We start from the raw sequence: 18,594 nt of genomic DNA, 5'->3' as shown, positions 1-18,594 counted from the left end.
AAACTTGTATTTCCAAAGAAGTGAGTGGGAGCACTATAGAATTTCTGATGAGTATATGTTGTTGACATATTGATGATCAGAGATGATGTAGAATTTCTAGAAAGCATATAGGGTTATTTGAAAGGTGTTTTTCAATAGAAAACCTGGATTAAGCTACTTGAACATTGAGCATCAAGATCTATAAGGATAGATCAAAATGCTTAATAATACTTTCAAATGAGCACATACCTTGACATGATCTTGAAGGTGTTCAAGATGGACCAGTCAAAGAAGGAGTTCTTGCCTGAGTTGTAAGGTACGAAGTTAAGACTTAAAGCTCGACCACGGCAGAAAAGAGAGAAAGGACGAAGGTCGTCCCCTATGCTTTAGACGTAGGCTCTACAGTATGCTATGCTGTGTACCGCACCGAAAGTGTGCCTTGCCATGAGTCAGTCAAGGGGTACAAGAGTGATCCATGAATGGATCATAGGACAACGGTCAAAGTTATCCTTAGTAACTAGTGGACTAAGGAATTTTCTCGATTATGGAGGTGGTAAAGAGTTCGTCGTAAAGGTTACGTCGATGCAAGCTTAACACCTATCCAGATAGCTCTAAGTAGAGATACCGGATACATATAATGGAGCAACAATTTAGAATAGCTCCAAGTAGAACAGTTATTTGGAACAGCTCCAAATAGAGCGTGATAGCTGCATCTAGGAGATGACATAGAGATTTGTAAAGCGCACACGGATCTGAAAGGTTCAGACCCGTTGACTAAAACCTCTCTCACAAGCAACATGATCAAACATAAAACTCATTGAGTGTTAATCACATAGTGATGTGAACTAGACTACTGACTCTAGTAAACTCTTGGGTATTAGTCACATGGCGATGTGACCTGTGAGTGTTAATCACATGGCGATGTGAACTAGATTATTGACTCTAGTGCAAGTGGGAGACTGTTGGAAATATGCCCTAGAGGCAATAATAAAAGTATTATTATTATATTTCTCTGTTCATGATAATAGTCTTTTATTCATGCTATAACTGTATTATCCGGAAATCGTAATACACGTGTGAATACATAGACCACGATATGTCCCTAGTGAGCCTCTAGTTGACTAGCTCGTTGTGATCAACAGATAGTCATGGTTTCCTGGCTATGGATATTGGATGTCGTTGATAACGGGATCACATCATTAGGAGAATGATGTGATGGACAAGACCCAATCCTAAGCCTAGCACAAAAGGTCGTGTAGTTCGTTTGCTAGAGCTTTGCCAATGTCAAGTATCTCTTCCTTTGACCATGAGAGCGTGTAACTCCTGGATACCGTAGGAGTGCTTTGGGTGTATCAAACGTCACAACGTAACTGGGTGACTATAAAGGTGCACTACAGGTATCTCCGAAAGTATCTATTGTTTTATGCGGATCGAGACTTGGATTTGTCACTCCGTGTAAACGGAGAGGTATCTCTGGGCCCACTCGGTAGGACATCATCACATGCGCAATGTGACCAAGGAGTTGATCACGGGATGATGTGTTACGGAACGAGTAAAGTGACTTGCCGGTAACGAGATTGAACAAGGTATTGGATACCGACGATCGAATCTCAGGCAAGTAACATACCGATAGACAAAGGGAATTGAATACGGGATTGATTAAGTCCTTGACATCGTGGTTCATCCGATGAGATCATCGTGGAGCATGTGGGAGCCATCATGGGTATCCAGATCCCGCTGTTGGTTATTGACCAGAGAACGTCTCGGTCATGTCTGCATGTCTCCCGAACCCGTAGGGTCTACACACTTAAGGTTCGATGACGCTAGGGTTATAAAAGAAGCTTGTATGTGGTTACCGAATGTTGTTCAGAGTCCTGAATGAGATCCCGGACGTCACGAGGAGTTCCAGAATGGTCCGGAGGTAAAGATTTATATATGGAAAGTCCTGTTTTGGTCACCGGAAAAGTTTCGGGCGATATCGGTAATGTACCGGGACCACCGGGAGGGTCCCGGGGGTCCACAAAGTGGGGCCACCTGCCCCAGAAGGTTGCGTGGGCCAGGTGTGGGAGGGGACCAGCCCCTAGGAGGGCTGGTGCGCCCCCCACAAGGGGGCCAAGGCGCAAGGGAGAGTGGGAGGGGGCAAACCCTAGTCCAGATGGGCCTTAAGGCCCATATTGGTGCGCCTCCCTCTCCTCTACACTCTTGGCCGCCACCCCCTTTGCCATCTAGGGCTGGCCGCACCCCTTGGGGGTGGGAAACCCTAAAGGGGGCGCAGCCCCCCCTTCGCCCTATATATAGTTGAGGTTTGGGGCTGCCATACACATGAGTTCTCTCCCTCTTGGTGCAGCCCTACCTCTCTCCCTACTCCTCCTCTTCCATGGTGCTTGGCGAAGCCCTGCGGGATTGCCACGCTCCTCCACTACCACCACGCCGTTGTGCTGCTGCTGGATGGAGTCTTCCTCAACCTCTCCCTCTCTCCTTGCTGGATCAAGGCGTGGGAGACGTCACCGGGCTGTACGTGTGTTGAACGCGGAGGTGCCGTGCGTTCGGCACTTGATCATCGGTGATTTGAATCACGACGAGTACGACTCCATCAACCCCGTTCACTTGAACGCTTCCGCTTAGCGATCTACAAGGGTATGTAGATGCACTCTCCTTCTACTCGTAACTGGTTTCTCCATAGATAGATCTTGGTGACACGTAAGAAAATTTTGAATTTCTGCTACGTTCCCCAACAGTGGTCATCTGCTCCGGCGCGAAGACGGCGATCGGCGGTGGCGCGGGGGTTACGGGGGCCGGCGGTGTTGGGGCCAGCGACGTTGGGGCCCCCGCGATGGTGCTTGGCCCCGACAGCTTCGGGGCCCCGTCGGTGGTCATGGGGGGCGGACAGCGAGGCGGTGGTGCCGGAGGGTAGCGGCGGCATGGGTGATGGGGAAGACATGATCGAACCGGAGTCTCTGGATACCAAATTAGTAGAACCTAGAGCCCTACCGGGTCTGGGACGTAGGTGGTATGGAAAGGAAGGAGGTGGGCGTGGGCTGGAGCGCGGCGGCCGGCGACGAGGCTCCGTCCTTGCGATGGCGGCGGCGGCGGCGAGGGCAAGTGGCAGCTAGAGTTTAGGGTTTCCGGCTCCCAAAGGAGCCGGGCAATAGAATAGTCTTATTGCTTAAATCTCAAAATAGTCTTACAATCTGTTTATATAACCATAACGTGAAATGAAACTAAGATAACTTGTGGGCTAAGCTTGCCCGGTGGGCCTCCTACGGCTGTAGGTCCGGCCGGTCATAACACCACTGATGTCTTTTTTCACATTTACAAGGATGTCCTGCTATTGTTGCAAGTGTTTTGATCTTAAGGGGCGGTCGCCGGAGTTCTGCGACTGGCCTCCTGCTGCAAGAGGGCTTCACAACATGCGCTGTGTTGCAAAGAGGTTCGCAACATGCAAGGTGCTACAAGGGGTCAGCAGGCTGTCGAAGTTTCTACAACAAGCGTCATGCTGCAAAAGTGGGCTTGCCGGCCGCGTAACGCAGGCCAGCCATCATATATGGTGCACGCTGCTACACTACATGCGTTAACAGACATCGTTATTTATCATTTTCTAGTCATTCGCCCATGAGAGGGCTCATGTAGAAGTCAAGTCCTTTACAGCATTACAGATGTACCTACATCTTTGCTGGAAGGAGGACATTCAGCAGCTAACCTCGATACTGTCGAAGTTCGGCGATGTCACGGGCCTAGTAACAAACCTTGAGAAGAGCTCTGTCACACCTATTAGCTGCAACGGGATAGACCTTGACATTCTTGAGTACCTTCCGGCGACTCGTGCAAACTTCCCCATGTGCTACCTTGGCCTACCTCTGTCAGTTCACCGGCTAAACAAAATTGATCTACAACACCTAGTGGACAAAGCCGCGGGGAAGCCGGTACCCTGGTTGGGCCGTTTCATTATAGTGGCTGGGCGCACCGAGCTGGTCAAATCGGTGAGCACCGCCCAGGCAACCTTCCATGCTACGGCAATTAGGCTTCCAGATAGCACGTTGCATGCCCTCAACAAGATTGAGAGGGCATTCCTTTGGGCTGGAGCGGAAAAGGTCTCCCGTGGTCAGTGTAAGGTTAATTGGAAGACAGTTTGCAGACCAAAGAAGCTAGGCGGATTGGGTGTTCTAGACCTTCACATGTATGCGAGAGCTTTGCGACTGAGATGGTTGTGGTATGAATGGAAGGAGCCCAGTAGAGCATGGGTGGGCGTGGGAAACCCATGTGATTCCATGGACATAGAGCTTTTCTACGCTGCTACCACTATCACCTTGGGAGACGGGCGAACGACACGCTTCTGGCACTTCCCATGGCTCAAAGCAAAAAAAGCCCAAGGATGTTGCGCCCACCATCTTTGCGATATCTTCAAATAGGAGCAAGTCCGTGCAACAGGCCATGCTAGATCACAGATGGATACAGTGGATTAATATGGAGGCTGGACTAACGGTCCAGCATATTCGAGAATTTTGCGAACTCTGGGAGAAGATAAGCAGGGTACGCCTTCAGGTTGATCGGCCTTATGACATCAAATGGAACCTCACGGCAAACGGCAAATACTCATCCACCTCGGCTTACAAGGCGCAGTTTGCCGGAGCAGTGGCAACCAACATGACAAAGGTGGTTTGGGGGAACTGGGCGCCTTCAAAGTGTAAGTTCTTTGCGTGGCTTGTTATCAAGGATAGAGTGTGGACGGCTGACCATTTGCAGCGACGAGGATGGCCGAATTGCAATTTATGCCAACTATGCAAGAGGGAGCCTGAGACGGCGGCGCATTTACTGTTCAAGTGCAGATACTCCACCCGCATATGGAACGCGATGAGATGCTGGTTGGATGCACCTGAGCTGGACACTATCGCTTGGGCAAGGATCCCAACGGTCCAGGAGTGGTGGGCTAGGACTGTGCTCGAGCGTGGGCACCGGAGAAAAGTCGTATCCTCACTTATATCGCTTGTATCCTGGGAGCTTTGGAAAGAGCGAAATGCGAGGGTGTTCCAGAAGAAATTTCCTATGCCAACAATCGTGTTCGCAGGCATGGGTCTTGGCCGGGGCTAAACACTTGAGATCATTGATGCCACCAGAGTAGCTCTGTTTTTTTCATTTGTGGAGGAGTAATGACCCTCTTGAGACCTGGTTACTATCTTCTTCTTTATTAATGAGATGAGGCAAAGCTTTTGCCTCCGTTTAAAAAAAATCTTTGCTGGAAGAAACTCAAACATGAAGATAGCTCAGTAGTTGCCACAAAAATACCCAAATGATAAGTATCACACATATGGCATGAAGTAACATGGTCCAAACGTTTTCATTATCATCCATTTTACCACATCAAACAGATGACGTCAAAGGTTTTCTGGATTTAGAAATATTTTATCTCTTAAATAAAAAATCCGGTTAAACATCCATTCTCATCAATAAATCCGTCTCAACGAGATCTTCAAAACTAGATAGCATATTGATATGTTTCAACGATTTTTTTTATCAAAAGTTGTCATGATGTTACATTGAAGTTGCTAGTGTTTACACTAAAACTGTCATGATATGTTTCATCTATTTTTTTATAGATGTAAAATTACCATTGTATTTCAACTACTTTCACTACAAATTTTATTAATTAACCATGACAATTTTTAGTAATTAACCACGGCAAATTTAATTCATGGATCATGATGATTTTTTAGTAATTCATTATGATAAATTTAGTTTATAGATCATGGCAATTTTAGTATTTTCACCATGTCAATTCTAGTATTTTGACCATGAAAACTATTTTTGTATGAACCATGGCAAATTTTAGTGCATGTATCATGGTAAATTTTAGTAATTCATCATAGCAATTTTAGTTTCTGGTACATGGCAAATTTGAGTCATCGATCTTGCATTTTTGAAGTAATTGACAACGAATTTCTTTTTAGTTGTGAACCATGTCAAAATTATTTTATGGATCATGACAAATTTTAGTAATTCATCATCACAAGTTCAGTTTCTTAATTCCCTTTTCTATAACATGTCAAAATTTACTTCAAATGTAGAATAAAAAATTAATTGAAAACACCATGACAACATGTGCAATGGACATGGCAACTTTCAACCCCAAAAAATCATCAAAGCATATCTAGTTTTAAAGATCTCGTCGCGACGGATTTAGTGTTGAAAATGGTTTTTCAATCAGACTTTTCATTCAAAAGATTAAAAAACTCAAAACTCAAAAAAATCCCATCAGTTCTGTCATTCCAAAAGATTTTCACTGACATCATCAGTTTCGTCATTTGTACATACACGCGGTGACATGGCGCAATGTAAACTGATGGGGGTGTTTGGTGAATGGGAAATTTTTAGCCCCGGCGCACCGGCCGAAGCGTTAGCGCCGGACGCGCACTGCGCGTTCGATTGTTTCGCTCGATCTCTGCGGTTTCCGAGGACGCACGTTTCCTGGTGGCCCCACCCCACATCCCTTTCCCCCGCAACCTCCGTCTTCTTCCTCTCTTTTTCTGCTCCCCAACCTTTTACGCCATGGAATAGCACAGGCTGCATGCTACCGGCCGCGCGCTGCTCGCTCGTGCTCCTCCCGCGCGCCCCCGCATCACCGCCATTGAATCCGCTTCCTCCAACCATCTAGCTCCCCTCGGACGAACGAACATCCACCCGTGGGAGCTGCAACCAGCTGAGCCAGAAGCTGCAACCATCCATGAAGTTTGCTACTAACGGCAATGGATTTGCTACATCCATCACGGCAGAGCTGCGACCTACTACGGCGGTGGCTTTTTTTTGTTACAACCATCCTCAGTTTTTGCTACTACCTGCGAGAGATTTTGCTACAACCAACAGAGCATGTTTGTTGCCACCGCCCGACGCCAAAGCTGGAACCGGGAGATTGTTTTGCTACAACCCGTGAAGCCTTGAGCTGGAAATAGCGTATGTTTTTGCTGCATCGAGAGTAATTTATGCGGTGGCAACGCCGGAGCCTTTATTTTGTTTCAACCGGCAACCGGAAAAGCTTCCATCGACATGTTTTTTTGCTACATGGAAGCTGCATCCAGGGGAGAGGTGGAGCTTGCAATGGAGGGACGCATTGACCGTGCCGCTGGCGAGCTGCACCGGAGACATACAGGAGGGCTGCGACAGCGAGTGTAAAGTATACTGCAACCGACTACGGCAAGGGCCACGAACGGCGTGATTTGATGTGTAGATCACGAACGGATGGCGAGACGGTGAGTGTGGTCGATGACGGCGACGGTCGAGAAGGCGCCGGGGATGCTTCGACGGCCATGGGGAGACGGTGTGTCGCTGCAGACGAGGCACGGCCCTGCGGGGGGCAGTTTCTCTACAGCAGGTCAAAGTTGTTTTCCATCTCTCGATCAGATCTGAGACGAAGCCAGGGATGGAAAAGATTGGGGGTTCTAATCTAACCGTCACAAATGAAGTAATCCAGCGGCTGGCATGCGACCGGCCGAAACTTTCGGCCGGCGCGCCGGCGCTGAGTATTCGCCTTGGTGCATAGGGGTCCTCGTGCCACACGTATGGCATATATCGGCATCCCAAAAATAAAGCCTCCAGATTCCTTTCAAAAGCAAAAACAGAAAATCTAGGCGGCCGGTGAGCTATAAGGAATCTTCTAGTGCCTCGCTTGCAAGCAATATCTAACGACACAACACCACCTAATGAAAGAGAATTGGTGGCAGCTCCACGCCACAGCTTGTGCTGAAACAATGGATTCCGTAATCATGTGCTCCGCATGATTAGGTGCTCAAAATAGGTGTCAGCGGCTCCAGGACACCGCTGCCACCATTGAGAACTATAACTTTGCCTTCTGAATCAACATCTACGATAGCGGAATCACCTTCTTTGACCTCGCCAGCCAGCATCTTTTCTGCCAGGCTGTCTTCCAACAGCCTCATGATAGCGCGCCGCAGTGGCCTGGCACCGTAGCTTGGGTTGTAGCCGTCATCCACCACCCTATCTCTGAATCTTTCAGTCACTTGAAGGTCGATTTCCTTTACCTTCAGCCTGTCAAACACTTCTTTCAGCATAATGTCTGCAATTTCCTTCACCTCCAGCTTTGTCAGCTGGCGGAAAACAATCATCTCATCCAATCTGTTCAAGAACTCAGGCCGGAAGTACTGCTTTAGCTCCTCAGTCACCAGGCTCTTAATCCTGTTGTAGCTGGTGTCCTTCTCATCATAGTCAAGGTCAAATCCGATCTTGCGGCCTCCCTTCTCAATGACACTGCTTCCAACATTAGATGTCATGATCAACAGTGTATTCTTGAAATCAACAGTCCGCCCCTTGCTGTCAGTCAATCTTCCATCTTCCAGTATTTGAAGCATCATGTTGAAGACGTCTGGATGTGCCTTTTCGATCTCATCAAAGAGAACTACTGTGTAAGGGCGACGACGAACTGCTTCAGTTAATTGACCACCCTCAGTATAGCCAACATATCCGGGTGGCGACCCAATTAGTTTCGAAACAGTATGTCTCTCCATGAACTCACTCATATCAAGCCTGATCATGGCTTCCTCAGAGCCAAAGTAGTACGATGCCAAAGCTTTAGCAAGTTCTGATTTACCAACACCGGTTGGTCCAGAGAATATAAAACTAGCAATAGGTCTGTTTGGGTTCTTGAGGCCAACACGGGCTCGACGGATTGCACGGCTAATAGCTTTCACAGCCTCGTCCTGGCCAATGATACGTTGATGCAGTGTTTCCTCCATCTTCAGGAGACGGTCAGATTCATCAGCGGAAACCTTCTCGACAGGTATTCCAGTCCAAGAGGAGACAATATGCTGGATATCTGCCTCCGTGACCAAAGGACCAACTTCACCAGACTCGCTCTCTGCCTTGACCATTTCCTTGCTCTTGTCAATGATGGCCGTAATCTGTGCCTTCAGTTCCATTTCTCTGTCTCTTAGTTCCCCAGCCTGTCAAACAATAAGTTGGTAGGGAAAGATCAAAAGGCAATACCAGGGAGTGGTAACACTTCAGTGCTGCAATAGCAGAGGAAAAAAATATGACCAATCTGGGAGGGGTTTCGCCATGCACAATATTAGTACTCTCATTCCAAAATAAATGATCTTCACTTTGCACAACCACCAACATGCAACTTTGACACTTTTTGTGTATGAATATGTCGATAAACATTAAGAAATTATATTGTGAAACTATTTTCCAGGAAATCTAACGATACAAATTGCACCTAAGCAACCTCAATAGATTTTATTAGTTGTTTAAGAATAGACTGATAGAGAAAATTTTGACTGCACACTTTCAAAAGCCTCGTGGATGGGCTCTTGGCCAGCACAATGGTGTCTCCCCACCGGCACAAGTTTCGAACCCTGTGGATGAGATTTAACCACATTGGTTAATTTCATGAGAACATGTGTCTCAAACCTTCTCTTAATTAGCGCATCTCCAACTAGACCCCCTATTCCGCCACATTTGTCCCGGGGGACAGCCCAAACACTGCCTGGATAGAAAAACGCAACCCTGCCGGAGCCCCATACCCAGCCCATATGTTTGGGCTGTTCGGCACACCTCAAACCGCCCAGACGCATCGTCCGCCACGTCAGACCCGACAGGGCGGACCCACCCCAAATCACCCAAATTGACCGCCCTCTCCCTTGCGTCAGCCCTCCCTTTCCTGCATCCGCACCGTCGCCCTCTCCGATCTTGTTCCACGTCCGCGCCACCGACCTCCTCCGTCCTAGTTGCCCAACGCCCGCTCCACCGTCCGCCCGCTGACATGGACGATGGGTGGACCGAGTCTGTGGAGGTCCCGACCATTGGGAATAAAGCAGAGACCATCACCTTCAAGGACCAGCCTATCCGGCAGTGGGCCTGCGAGAAGGCTGAGAAGCAGGCTGCAGCGGAGGACGTCCTCGACTTGGAGTTCGTCGCGTCACATCCTTCTGCCACGCCCATGCCCTCAGCCACTCCCGCGTTGTACGGCATTCTGGCTCCGCAATGGGCGGGCATCCCAGATGACTTCACGCGACAGGACCCGACTTAACCCATGAAGATATCTTGTTGTGTAAAGTTTGGTTGGCCACAAGCATGGATCCTATATGTGGAACTGAGCAAAATGGCTCGAAGTATTGGGGAAAAAAATCACGCATGGTACCATGAACACAAGCACTACATGGAACCGCATCCAATCCATACCGACCACAATAAGAGCTCTCTCCAACATAGACGGACCACCATCCAAGAGTCTGTGAGCAAGTTTTGCGGTGCCTTTGCTCAAGTGGTGAATAGGAACCGAAGTGGCATTGGAGTCCAAGGCCATGTAAGTTGTGTTTGCCCATTTCTCTTGTTTGCTTCATTTCTTGAATCACTAGAGATAATAAGCTCCCTAGGAACGGGGCTCCCTAGTGAATCGAGGTTGTGGGCATTGCATGGGCCCTTTTGACAGGGGTGATTCAAGTTAGCTGGACGGTTGGGCCTATTCATCGGTAATTTGTGCCTGGCATGTTGTTCCTGCGACCGGTCCAACTGAGAGAAAGAGAAAGTGCATGCACGTCTCCCCTTTCCTCTTCCTCCTCTCGCCCCTTTCCCCCGGCCTTCGCCTCCACCACCCCACTGCTACACCGCCGCTTCCTCCCCGCATCCAGGTCATTTGCCCCCACCTCCATCACTCTCTATCCCATTATGCCCATCCTTCTATTGCCATCAGCAACGGCAATCCTGATGAAGCTGGGCCACAATGCCCTGCTTCTGGAGAGTCCGCCATCAAGGATGGTGTGGACCTTGTCAGGGAGCACCATTGCTTGTGCCTCCTCACGCCCATGCTAATTTTGGGGGCTCCATCAGCCAGAAAGGGAGGAGAAGGAAGAGAGGTACAAGGTTTTTGGATGTGCAAAGGGAGAGGATAGTGTTTGACTAGGAGAGGGTACAGGATAGGATGATCATCGAGACAGAGGATGAAGATGGAGAAGACGGAGAAATTTGAGGAAATGAAGCTTGAGAAGGCCAAGGCATATGAGACCATTGAGCTTGAGAGAGAAGATAAGGCTCGCGAGGATCAGGGAGGAGTCGAGGATCATGTTAGCCGACAGTAGCGTGATGGATGACCATGCCAAGAAGTGGTTCACCAACCAAAAGAAGGAGATCAACGAGTGCAATAAAGGTGATTGATTCATCCGTGTGTCGCCTATGTATGAATTGTTGGATTTATTTGTCGTGGATTATTTTGGCTTGGATTGAATTGCTAAATTCTATGATTGTTGAATTGGTTGTATGTTATATTGACCAAATGATCTATGTGCATGCCTTTGTATGGATTTGAGGTTTTGGATGTGAGGGTGGGGTTGCCTGGGCAGACAAATGGGGGTCTGTCGGCTATGTTACAAAAGATCCAAGGCGCATAGTCGATCATCCGAGGACCAAGCAATTACATGAGACACGACACTGATATGGCTACATCCCCGGGGCTTGACTATGGGCGCTACTCCCCGTCACACCGTCACAATACCGCACACTGGCCACCCGGGCGCCGGCACACATCGTTGGCTACCCTTGCGTGTCTGTGCTATTATGTTGGCATAGGTTACATCGTGTGTCTACCCCCACTATATGAGAGGCCTAGGATACAAGTGTCCTACTAGGACATGACTCCATACCCTGTAAACGCAATACAACTCAGAGTCCAACTATGACCTACATTGTACACAATATTCGACACAACTCTAACAAACTCCACCTTGGCGAATATTCTTCACCACCATGAATTCGTCAATGTGTCAAACTTTCATGTACATTGGACTCGAGCTTATCCCGTGAGTACAGCTGCTACTCCGAAGACCCCATATGACTCCACCTGCAACTTGTAGTCCCTTCTTTTCTTGACCACAGTCAATGCTCGAGCGAAATCAAGTTCCACTTTACTCTAGTTTGCGCTCCCAACTTCCAGAGTGTCCGTTCAACACCATAACACACTGATCACTGACCTGCGTGAAAGTGAACAACTCACATATTGGGTGTCACACATAAGAGTTACCTGAACTCAACATCATTGCTCTTCCTTGACCGCTTGTCTGAAACTTGAAGGAATTTCACCGCTGGTTGTAGTCATCCCGAGTCAAATTCGCAGTTGTCTCACCACATGTATGACCACCAAAGCCCTGGCCCGTCTCCATGTCCCGTGCATACAGCAAGCCTCGCCGCTATTACCGCATCGAGCCTCTGCTGTATTGGTCGAGTATCAAGGGTCGCGAACCCACACCACTCAACCCCCACTGCAGAGTACCACCAATCATCATCGACCGATGACGGGTTCCACGCTTCCATCAGACCACTAGGCTCCAATCCGAACTACATGCCTCTCGCTTTTTTCCCGGCTGAAATAGGCTTCGATTCTCTGGATCCTTACACCGTAGCCCCTCAATCCAGCTTCACCTTCAACATGACTCCATGGTAGATGATCACTCCACCCTCGCGCCCCGTCGACTTCAAACTCTCATGTGCACCGTCTTCAATCAACCTCGCACCATGGTCTTGTCGAAACCACACAAGCCCTCAGGCCTGTGCCACGTGTTTCCACACCCCAGAAGTCGGTCGCCATCAACATCACGTTCTTATGTCATCGTTGCTGATCCAGCCACCATCTTCTGTTCCAACCGACATCCAAGTTGATCCGTCAGACTATCAAGCCCGACCTAGATGAACTTGTCCGGCTGCACGATATGCTCGAGACTCCACAAGCCTTATACGCACATCACCAATCTACCATTGTCATGGTAAAACCTCGTGTGCAATTAGCAACACTTCCAAAAGAAATTTTCACTTTCCTGGTAGTCTCCTCCATGGGTGCACCAAGCCTTTGCCTCCCATACCCCCCAAAGCACTCTTTATTTATTGTGTTGGTATCCATGCCATGTCAATACCACATATAGTGCTGATTTTTTTTGTCCAAACAAATCTCTCGGTCTTGATTCCTTCGGCTCCCTACTCATAGCACAACGCAACAACCAACGAAGGCGCATAGCACCCTTGCACAACGCACGCGCACGCCTGCACACCACAAATCATGAACTGCCAGTGCCCTCGCGACCACGCAGCTGCTCCACTCGCATGCGACCGCACGCCTCACGCCAGCCCGTGCCTTGGGCCGGCCGGCTGCCATCCGCCTGCGCTGCTGCTCCTGCCTCGGCCGCTACCGGACCTGCAGCCCGCGCTACACCATGGGCTGGGCCTTCGCGCCTTGCACGCTGTTGCCGCTCCTGGTTTCGATCGGATCGATCCATCCGATTTGACCACTGCTTGCGCGATACGTCGCATTGCCGCCGAGAACTTCTACCTGCTTCCAATTGCTTCTTCCACTTCCGTCGAGAACCACGTCGTAGCTGGCTGCATCTCAAACTCGATACTTCCTCTTAGATCAACAATCCGCAGACTTCGCGCAACCTTGCTCTGATACCACTTGTTAGAATAAATCCAAGGCGCATAGTCAATCATCCGAGGACCAAGCAATCACACGAGGCACGACACCAATATGGCTACATCCCCGGGGCTTGACTATATATGAGAGGCCTAGGATACGAGTGTCCTACTAGGACACGACTCCATACCCTGTAAACACAATACAACTCAGAGTCCAATTGTAACCTACATTGTACACAATATTCGACACAAATCTGACAGGCTCCTGCACGCAGACGCGTCCACGAACATATAAGGGATCAAATTAGGCAAAGTGTGGTTAGAGATACTCTTAGAAGTCATAGGGGCTCCTCGCCCTGGTCTCATTCTAAAAGCATCAACTGCTTCAAATAGAGGTATAGTAACACGAGTTGTCAATTGGTGAGACAATGTGTGTGGATATGATCTACACACGTAAGCACAAGATTCTGACGTATACATGCTTCATGCATAAACCCATCTAAGATCCCACCTGATACTGAGCTTAAGTCGGATGGGTGCATGTATTATTTAAATTTTGATATTGAGGATCGTCCAGTTGAAATGGAGGCAGATGATGGTGAGCCTGATGGCTTACCTTTGGATCCTAGGAAGGACAATGATCAGCACAACATTGATAATGCTGGGAAGGATGGCAATTTTGGTGCCAAGGGCCCTCCTGGTATACTCCTGGCCTTTTTTCCATGCACTCGATGTATTCGGCATTAATGGATATACAGGCCAGGTTTAGGTCTAGAAGATTATGGCGTCTTAAATTACCGTTGAAGATAAAAGTATTACTTTGGTTTCTCTGCCAAGAAATTATACTAAGGATAATATAGTCAAACAGATGTGGCAAGGGGATACTCGTTGTAGCTTCGGTTATGAACAAGAAACCATTCAACGTCTCTTTTTCTATTGTTGTTTGGCATGTATCGCATGGCATGCTTTGTTTTTAGTCTTTAATATCACCCCACCCCATAGTATTTCGCATATTTTTGGGGGTTGATAAATCTTTAAGATCTCTTATTCTAGTTGGGGGAGGAGCAGTGTTTTGGCCCATCTGGCTATGCAGAAATGATGTCGTCTTCTACAAGAAAAAAGTGCATTTCTTCATGCAGGTGCTACTCTCATGTACCAGTTGGCTGCGGTTATCGGCATTATTACAGAAGGCATAACACAAGGTGCTGATGGAGCTTGGCGCAAAGAAGCTTGAGTAGATACCAGGGAATTTATGTCCCGGTTTGGATGCCATGCCACTGATAGGCCTCTTCATGTTTAGGATAGTTTTGATTGGCATGAGGTGTAGTTATTCCATGTTTTTGATTTTGCCCTCCTTTTGGCGAGATCAAGTTTTTTATTTCTGATAAACATTGTACTAATAAGGTTGGCTATATGCATCTAAGGATGCAGAAGCCAGAGGCAATAAAAGCTTCAAAAAAAATCTTAAAAAAAGTAACATGAGTTGCTACTAATACATTCATTCTTTAAAAGACAGCACATTAACTCAGAGCACATTTGCAAGAAAGGTACCTTCTCAAAATCTTGGCCACGTACTGCCTCGTTCTTATCCTTGGTAACCTGGCGGAGTTCTTTGTCCAATTCTTTGGCTTCATCAGGGAGCTGCGACACATTTTCGTACTTAGATAGAAAAGCATCACTGTATGTAAACTGGGTAACAATAAGCTGTGTACTGATACCTGAGCATGCCTCAGTCTGACACGTGATCCAGCTTCATCAATCAGGTCGATAGCTTTGTCAGGCAGGAAACGATCACTGTATGACAATAATAAAACTTTACACACTTATCAAAAATTAGAATGTTTGTAGCTACTGTGTAGAGCTCTAGTTCTACCCGAAGACAACATATATCTAAGTTTGTAACAACGAAACTACAAATCTCATCGTAATCACTAGGCTGAACCTAATATCAGCCTCAATATCCACCTCGCACTAACATTATTTCTTTTCTGCATCGGGAATTTGTTATTTTTATTGTGTTCCGAATCCCATACAAGTGTTGTACTACAGATGGAGTCCTACGGCACTACGGCATGTCAACCGTGCTAGACGTAGCATGACTACAACTCTGTTTCGTGTCCACCAAGAAAGAGAGTTGTTTGCCCCTTTATATAGTACTAGCTAGTCATAGAATAGATGAGAGAGATCTCCACCAGATTAGCACGTAGAGGGTTTGTCCTCTCGTGTAATGTAATACTCCTCCCAATTATAGTGATACGCCTTCGTGCGTTCCGTGGTTTTCTCCCGCAAGGGTTTCCACGTAAAATTCTGTGTCTCTCGTGTCTCGTTTATTCTCGTTATTATCTAACAAGTGGTATACAGAGCCAAGTTTCATATACGAGATTTTTGAGACGAGAGAATTAGGGTTACGGCGTCCTGTGCACCGCCGCCGACGCGACTGGCGATCCGAAGCCATATCGATTAATCCGACGAGACCGACAGAAAAACAATCTGCGCTGCTGCGTCGCCCTACAAAGCCGTGCGCTATCCACCGAGCAGTCCGATCCGCCGAGCCGCGCGTTGCTGCAGCTTCACGCCTCCCGTACAGGATCAAGTCCCGAGGAGGTCCAGTACTACTTACGTGAGATTACAAGGCATCGCTGCTGCTTTGATTCAACCGGATCATTAGTACTACTACCAGTACCCACGTGAAGCCAAGTACAGGAGCACTACTTGGATTTGTTACTACTACACATCTCACGTAAAGGCTAGTACAGTTGAGTACTAGAATCTGTTTTTTCTCCTCAATTGCTATATCCACGCGAAGGCTACCAGGTGCTATCTTCGCTCTGCATATTAATTCTGTCAAGAATTTTTTCTATGGGCTTGTACTACTTTGTGAACACAGATTTAATCTACTCATGGCATCCATGAAGTACGATGTTCCGCTGCTGGATCATGACACAAAGTTTACCCTATGGCAAGTCGAGATGCGAGCATTGTTGGCGTAAGCCAATTATCAGGATGCACTCAGTTTTTCTTCAAGGTGGAGTTTTGGGGATTATGGCCCATCGGTATAATGGATGCAATTTGCTGCAGTTATTTGAAGAACACAATTCAGTTATCAAGAAAAAAAGGGTATGGAGGAGGTAATTATTAAGCCTGTTGGTAGCCAGCATATACTCTATTCTCTCCATAGTATTTTGCTGTTATGCATGTGAAGGTTTTGTTTGATATTCATGTTCGTGATGAGAATCAGTTGAGGTGCAAGAAGGAGATTGATTTGTTTCTGCTAGATACTACAACATTTAGCGCTGTTAAGTTTCAAGTGCAATTCAGTTGTCTTTGCTCTTTCAAGAGGGGTCTATTGCAGAGTTGAAACTCCGTTGCATGTTAAGATGGTTCCTTCATCCGACAGTTGTTCTACAAGGACAGTTTATGACCATGTCATGGATTTTCATTAACCACTACGAGTCGGCAGTTTTTTGGGTGCACGCGATGCCATCCGTACCATATGCTCTTGCTTGAGTATTGTTTGCCGAGGTTTGTGCTTTCTGTTTTGAAGCACGTTCAGATTCCGTGAGATGAGTTCTTCACAATGCGATGTGCACCAAGATGTTGCACTATGAGCTATGCGCTCGTTCAGGCACCACAGGAGATATGATGACTTATGTCATTTGATGATTGAGCAGTTTCAGTTTTTGAGGTCAGTGGCACAGACTCAGACTTTTATTGGGAGACCAAGTTTTGTTAGTCTGCTTTGTTGATAGTTGTGCTGTTTTCTGGACGACCTACTGATTGATTTGCTCAATATGACTTCATGAGAAGTTTATTAGTCCTATGGACGTTTCCAGGCACAAGGTTTACTTGTGATGACTTTAATTGAGGAGTTGATGCTATCTATGATTATTGTAAGGGATTTCGTCTCAAGGTGGAGTGTTATTTTTATTGTGTTCCGAATCCCATACAAGTGTTGTACTACAGATGGAGTCCTACGGCACTACGGCATGTCAACCGTGCTAGACGTAGCATGACTACAACTCTGTTTCGTGTCCACCAAGAAAGAGAGTTGTTTGCCCCTTTATATAAGCTAGTCATAGAATAGATGAGAGAGATCTCTGTTGAATATCTTTTGTATAGGCAGTATATCGCATGTATATGTAGGATCATTTCCTACCTTGCCCCGCCTCCTAGTTACCATGTATAGTCGAGGCCGTGGGCTGCTCATTGTAAATATATACGTGCGTGTATGCACCCAAATCAATTGAGAGTTGCATTGCCAAACAATATGGTATCAGTTTTCCTCACACGATCCTCTTCCTAAACAGCTTCCGCTCCTGCTGCCGCCGCGCCCTAGGCTGCCGCCGCCGCATCACCGCCGCCGCCGCCCCCTAGCTGCGCCGCCGCCGCCGCTTCTTCTCCCTGCCGCTGCTTCCCCTCCAGCCGCACCACCACCTTCCCTCTCCCACCCGACATCGCCATGGCCTCACCCGCCTCCTCCGCATCCGGTTCCGTCGTCCCCAACCCCTTCGCCGGCCCCGATCCCGTGCTCATCCGCGATCTTGACATCCACCGCCGTGTCCCCGTGTGCCTTGACTACTCCACCTCCACCTACTATGCCTGGAAGACCTATTTCTCTCTAGTGTTCCGCGAGTATCATCTCCATGATCACGTCGACGGTTCCGTGGATTCCAGCCTCATGCTCGGTGATGTAGAGTGGACGACCATCGATGCTACACTCATCCGGTGGTTCTACCTCACCATCTCCAAGGATCTCTTCCACACGGTGGTCAGCGACGGGGATGACGCCCTCGCTGTTTGGACCAAACTCAACCGGCTCTTCACCGACAACCAACTCCAACGCCGGGTTTTTCTTCAACAAGAGTTTTTTGGGTCGCATCAACTTGATTCCTCTGTCGATGACTATTGCATGCGTCTCAAGAAACTTGCAGATGAGCTTCGTGATCTCGGCGAAATCATCTCCGACGATCTCCTCCTCAGCACCCTCTCCGCCGGGCTCAATGAAGAGTTCGGCAACGCTGCCTCCAACCTCACCTTGATCCCGGAGCCAACCTTTGCCAAGGTTGTGGCTTACTTGCGTCTGGAGGAACGTCGCATGAAGATGGCGAAAACTAGGGCGACCCACGTCGCCCTCGCTGCCGGGACCTCCCGCGGCGGCCCGCCCCCGCCGGCTCCACAGGCGCCCGCCGCGCCGCGGTTCCCTCCTCCGGC

General features: G+C 48.1%; 1 protein-coding gene across 3 annotated transcripts in view; it reads right to left on the bottom strand.

Moving 5' to 3' along the window:
- Positions 1 to 7,516: 7,516 nt before the first annotated feature.
- Positions 7,517 to 18,594, bottom strand: part of LOC123137256 (chaperone protein ClpC1, chloroplastic) — a 25,861-nt gene continuing 14,783 nt past the window's right edge. For all 3 annotated transcript variants that reach the window (XM_044556926.1, XM_044556927.1, XM_044556928.1), the window contains 3 exons: positions 15,102 to 15,177; positions 14,935 to 15,024; positions 7,517 to 8,927 (listed from right to left, as the gene is read on the bottom strand). In XM_044556926.1, coding sequence (XP_044412861.1) covers positions 7,749 to 8,927; positions 14,935 to 15,024; positions 15,102 to 15,177 — 1,345 coding nt within the window. In that variant the 3' untranslated portion in view covers positions 7,517 to 7,748. The remainder of the gene's footprint in view (positions 8,928 to 14,934; positions 15,025 to 15,101; positions 15,178 to 18,594) is intronic.

The sequence above is a fragment of the Triticum aestivum genome, chromosome 6B (assembly GCF_018294505.1).
Source record: "Triticum aestivum cultivar Chinese Spring chromosome 6B, IWGSC CS RefSeq v2.1, whole genome shotgun sequence".
Classification (NCBI taxonomy): domain Eukaryota; kingdom Viridiplantae; phylum Streptophyta; class Magnoliopsida; order Poales; family Poaceae; genus Triticum; species Triticum aestivum.
This window is presented reverse-complemented; position numbering and strand designations above follow the sequence as displayed.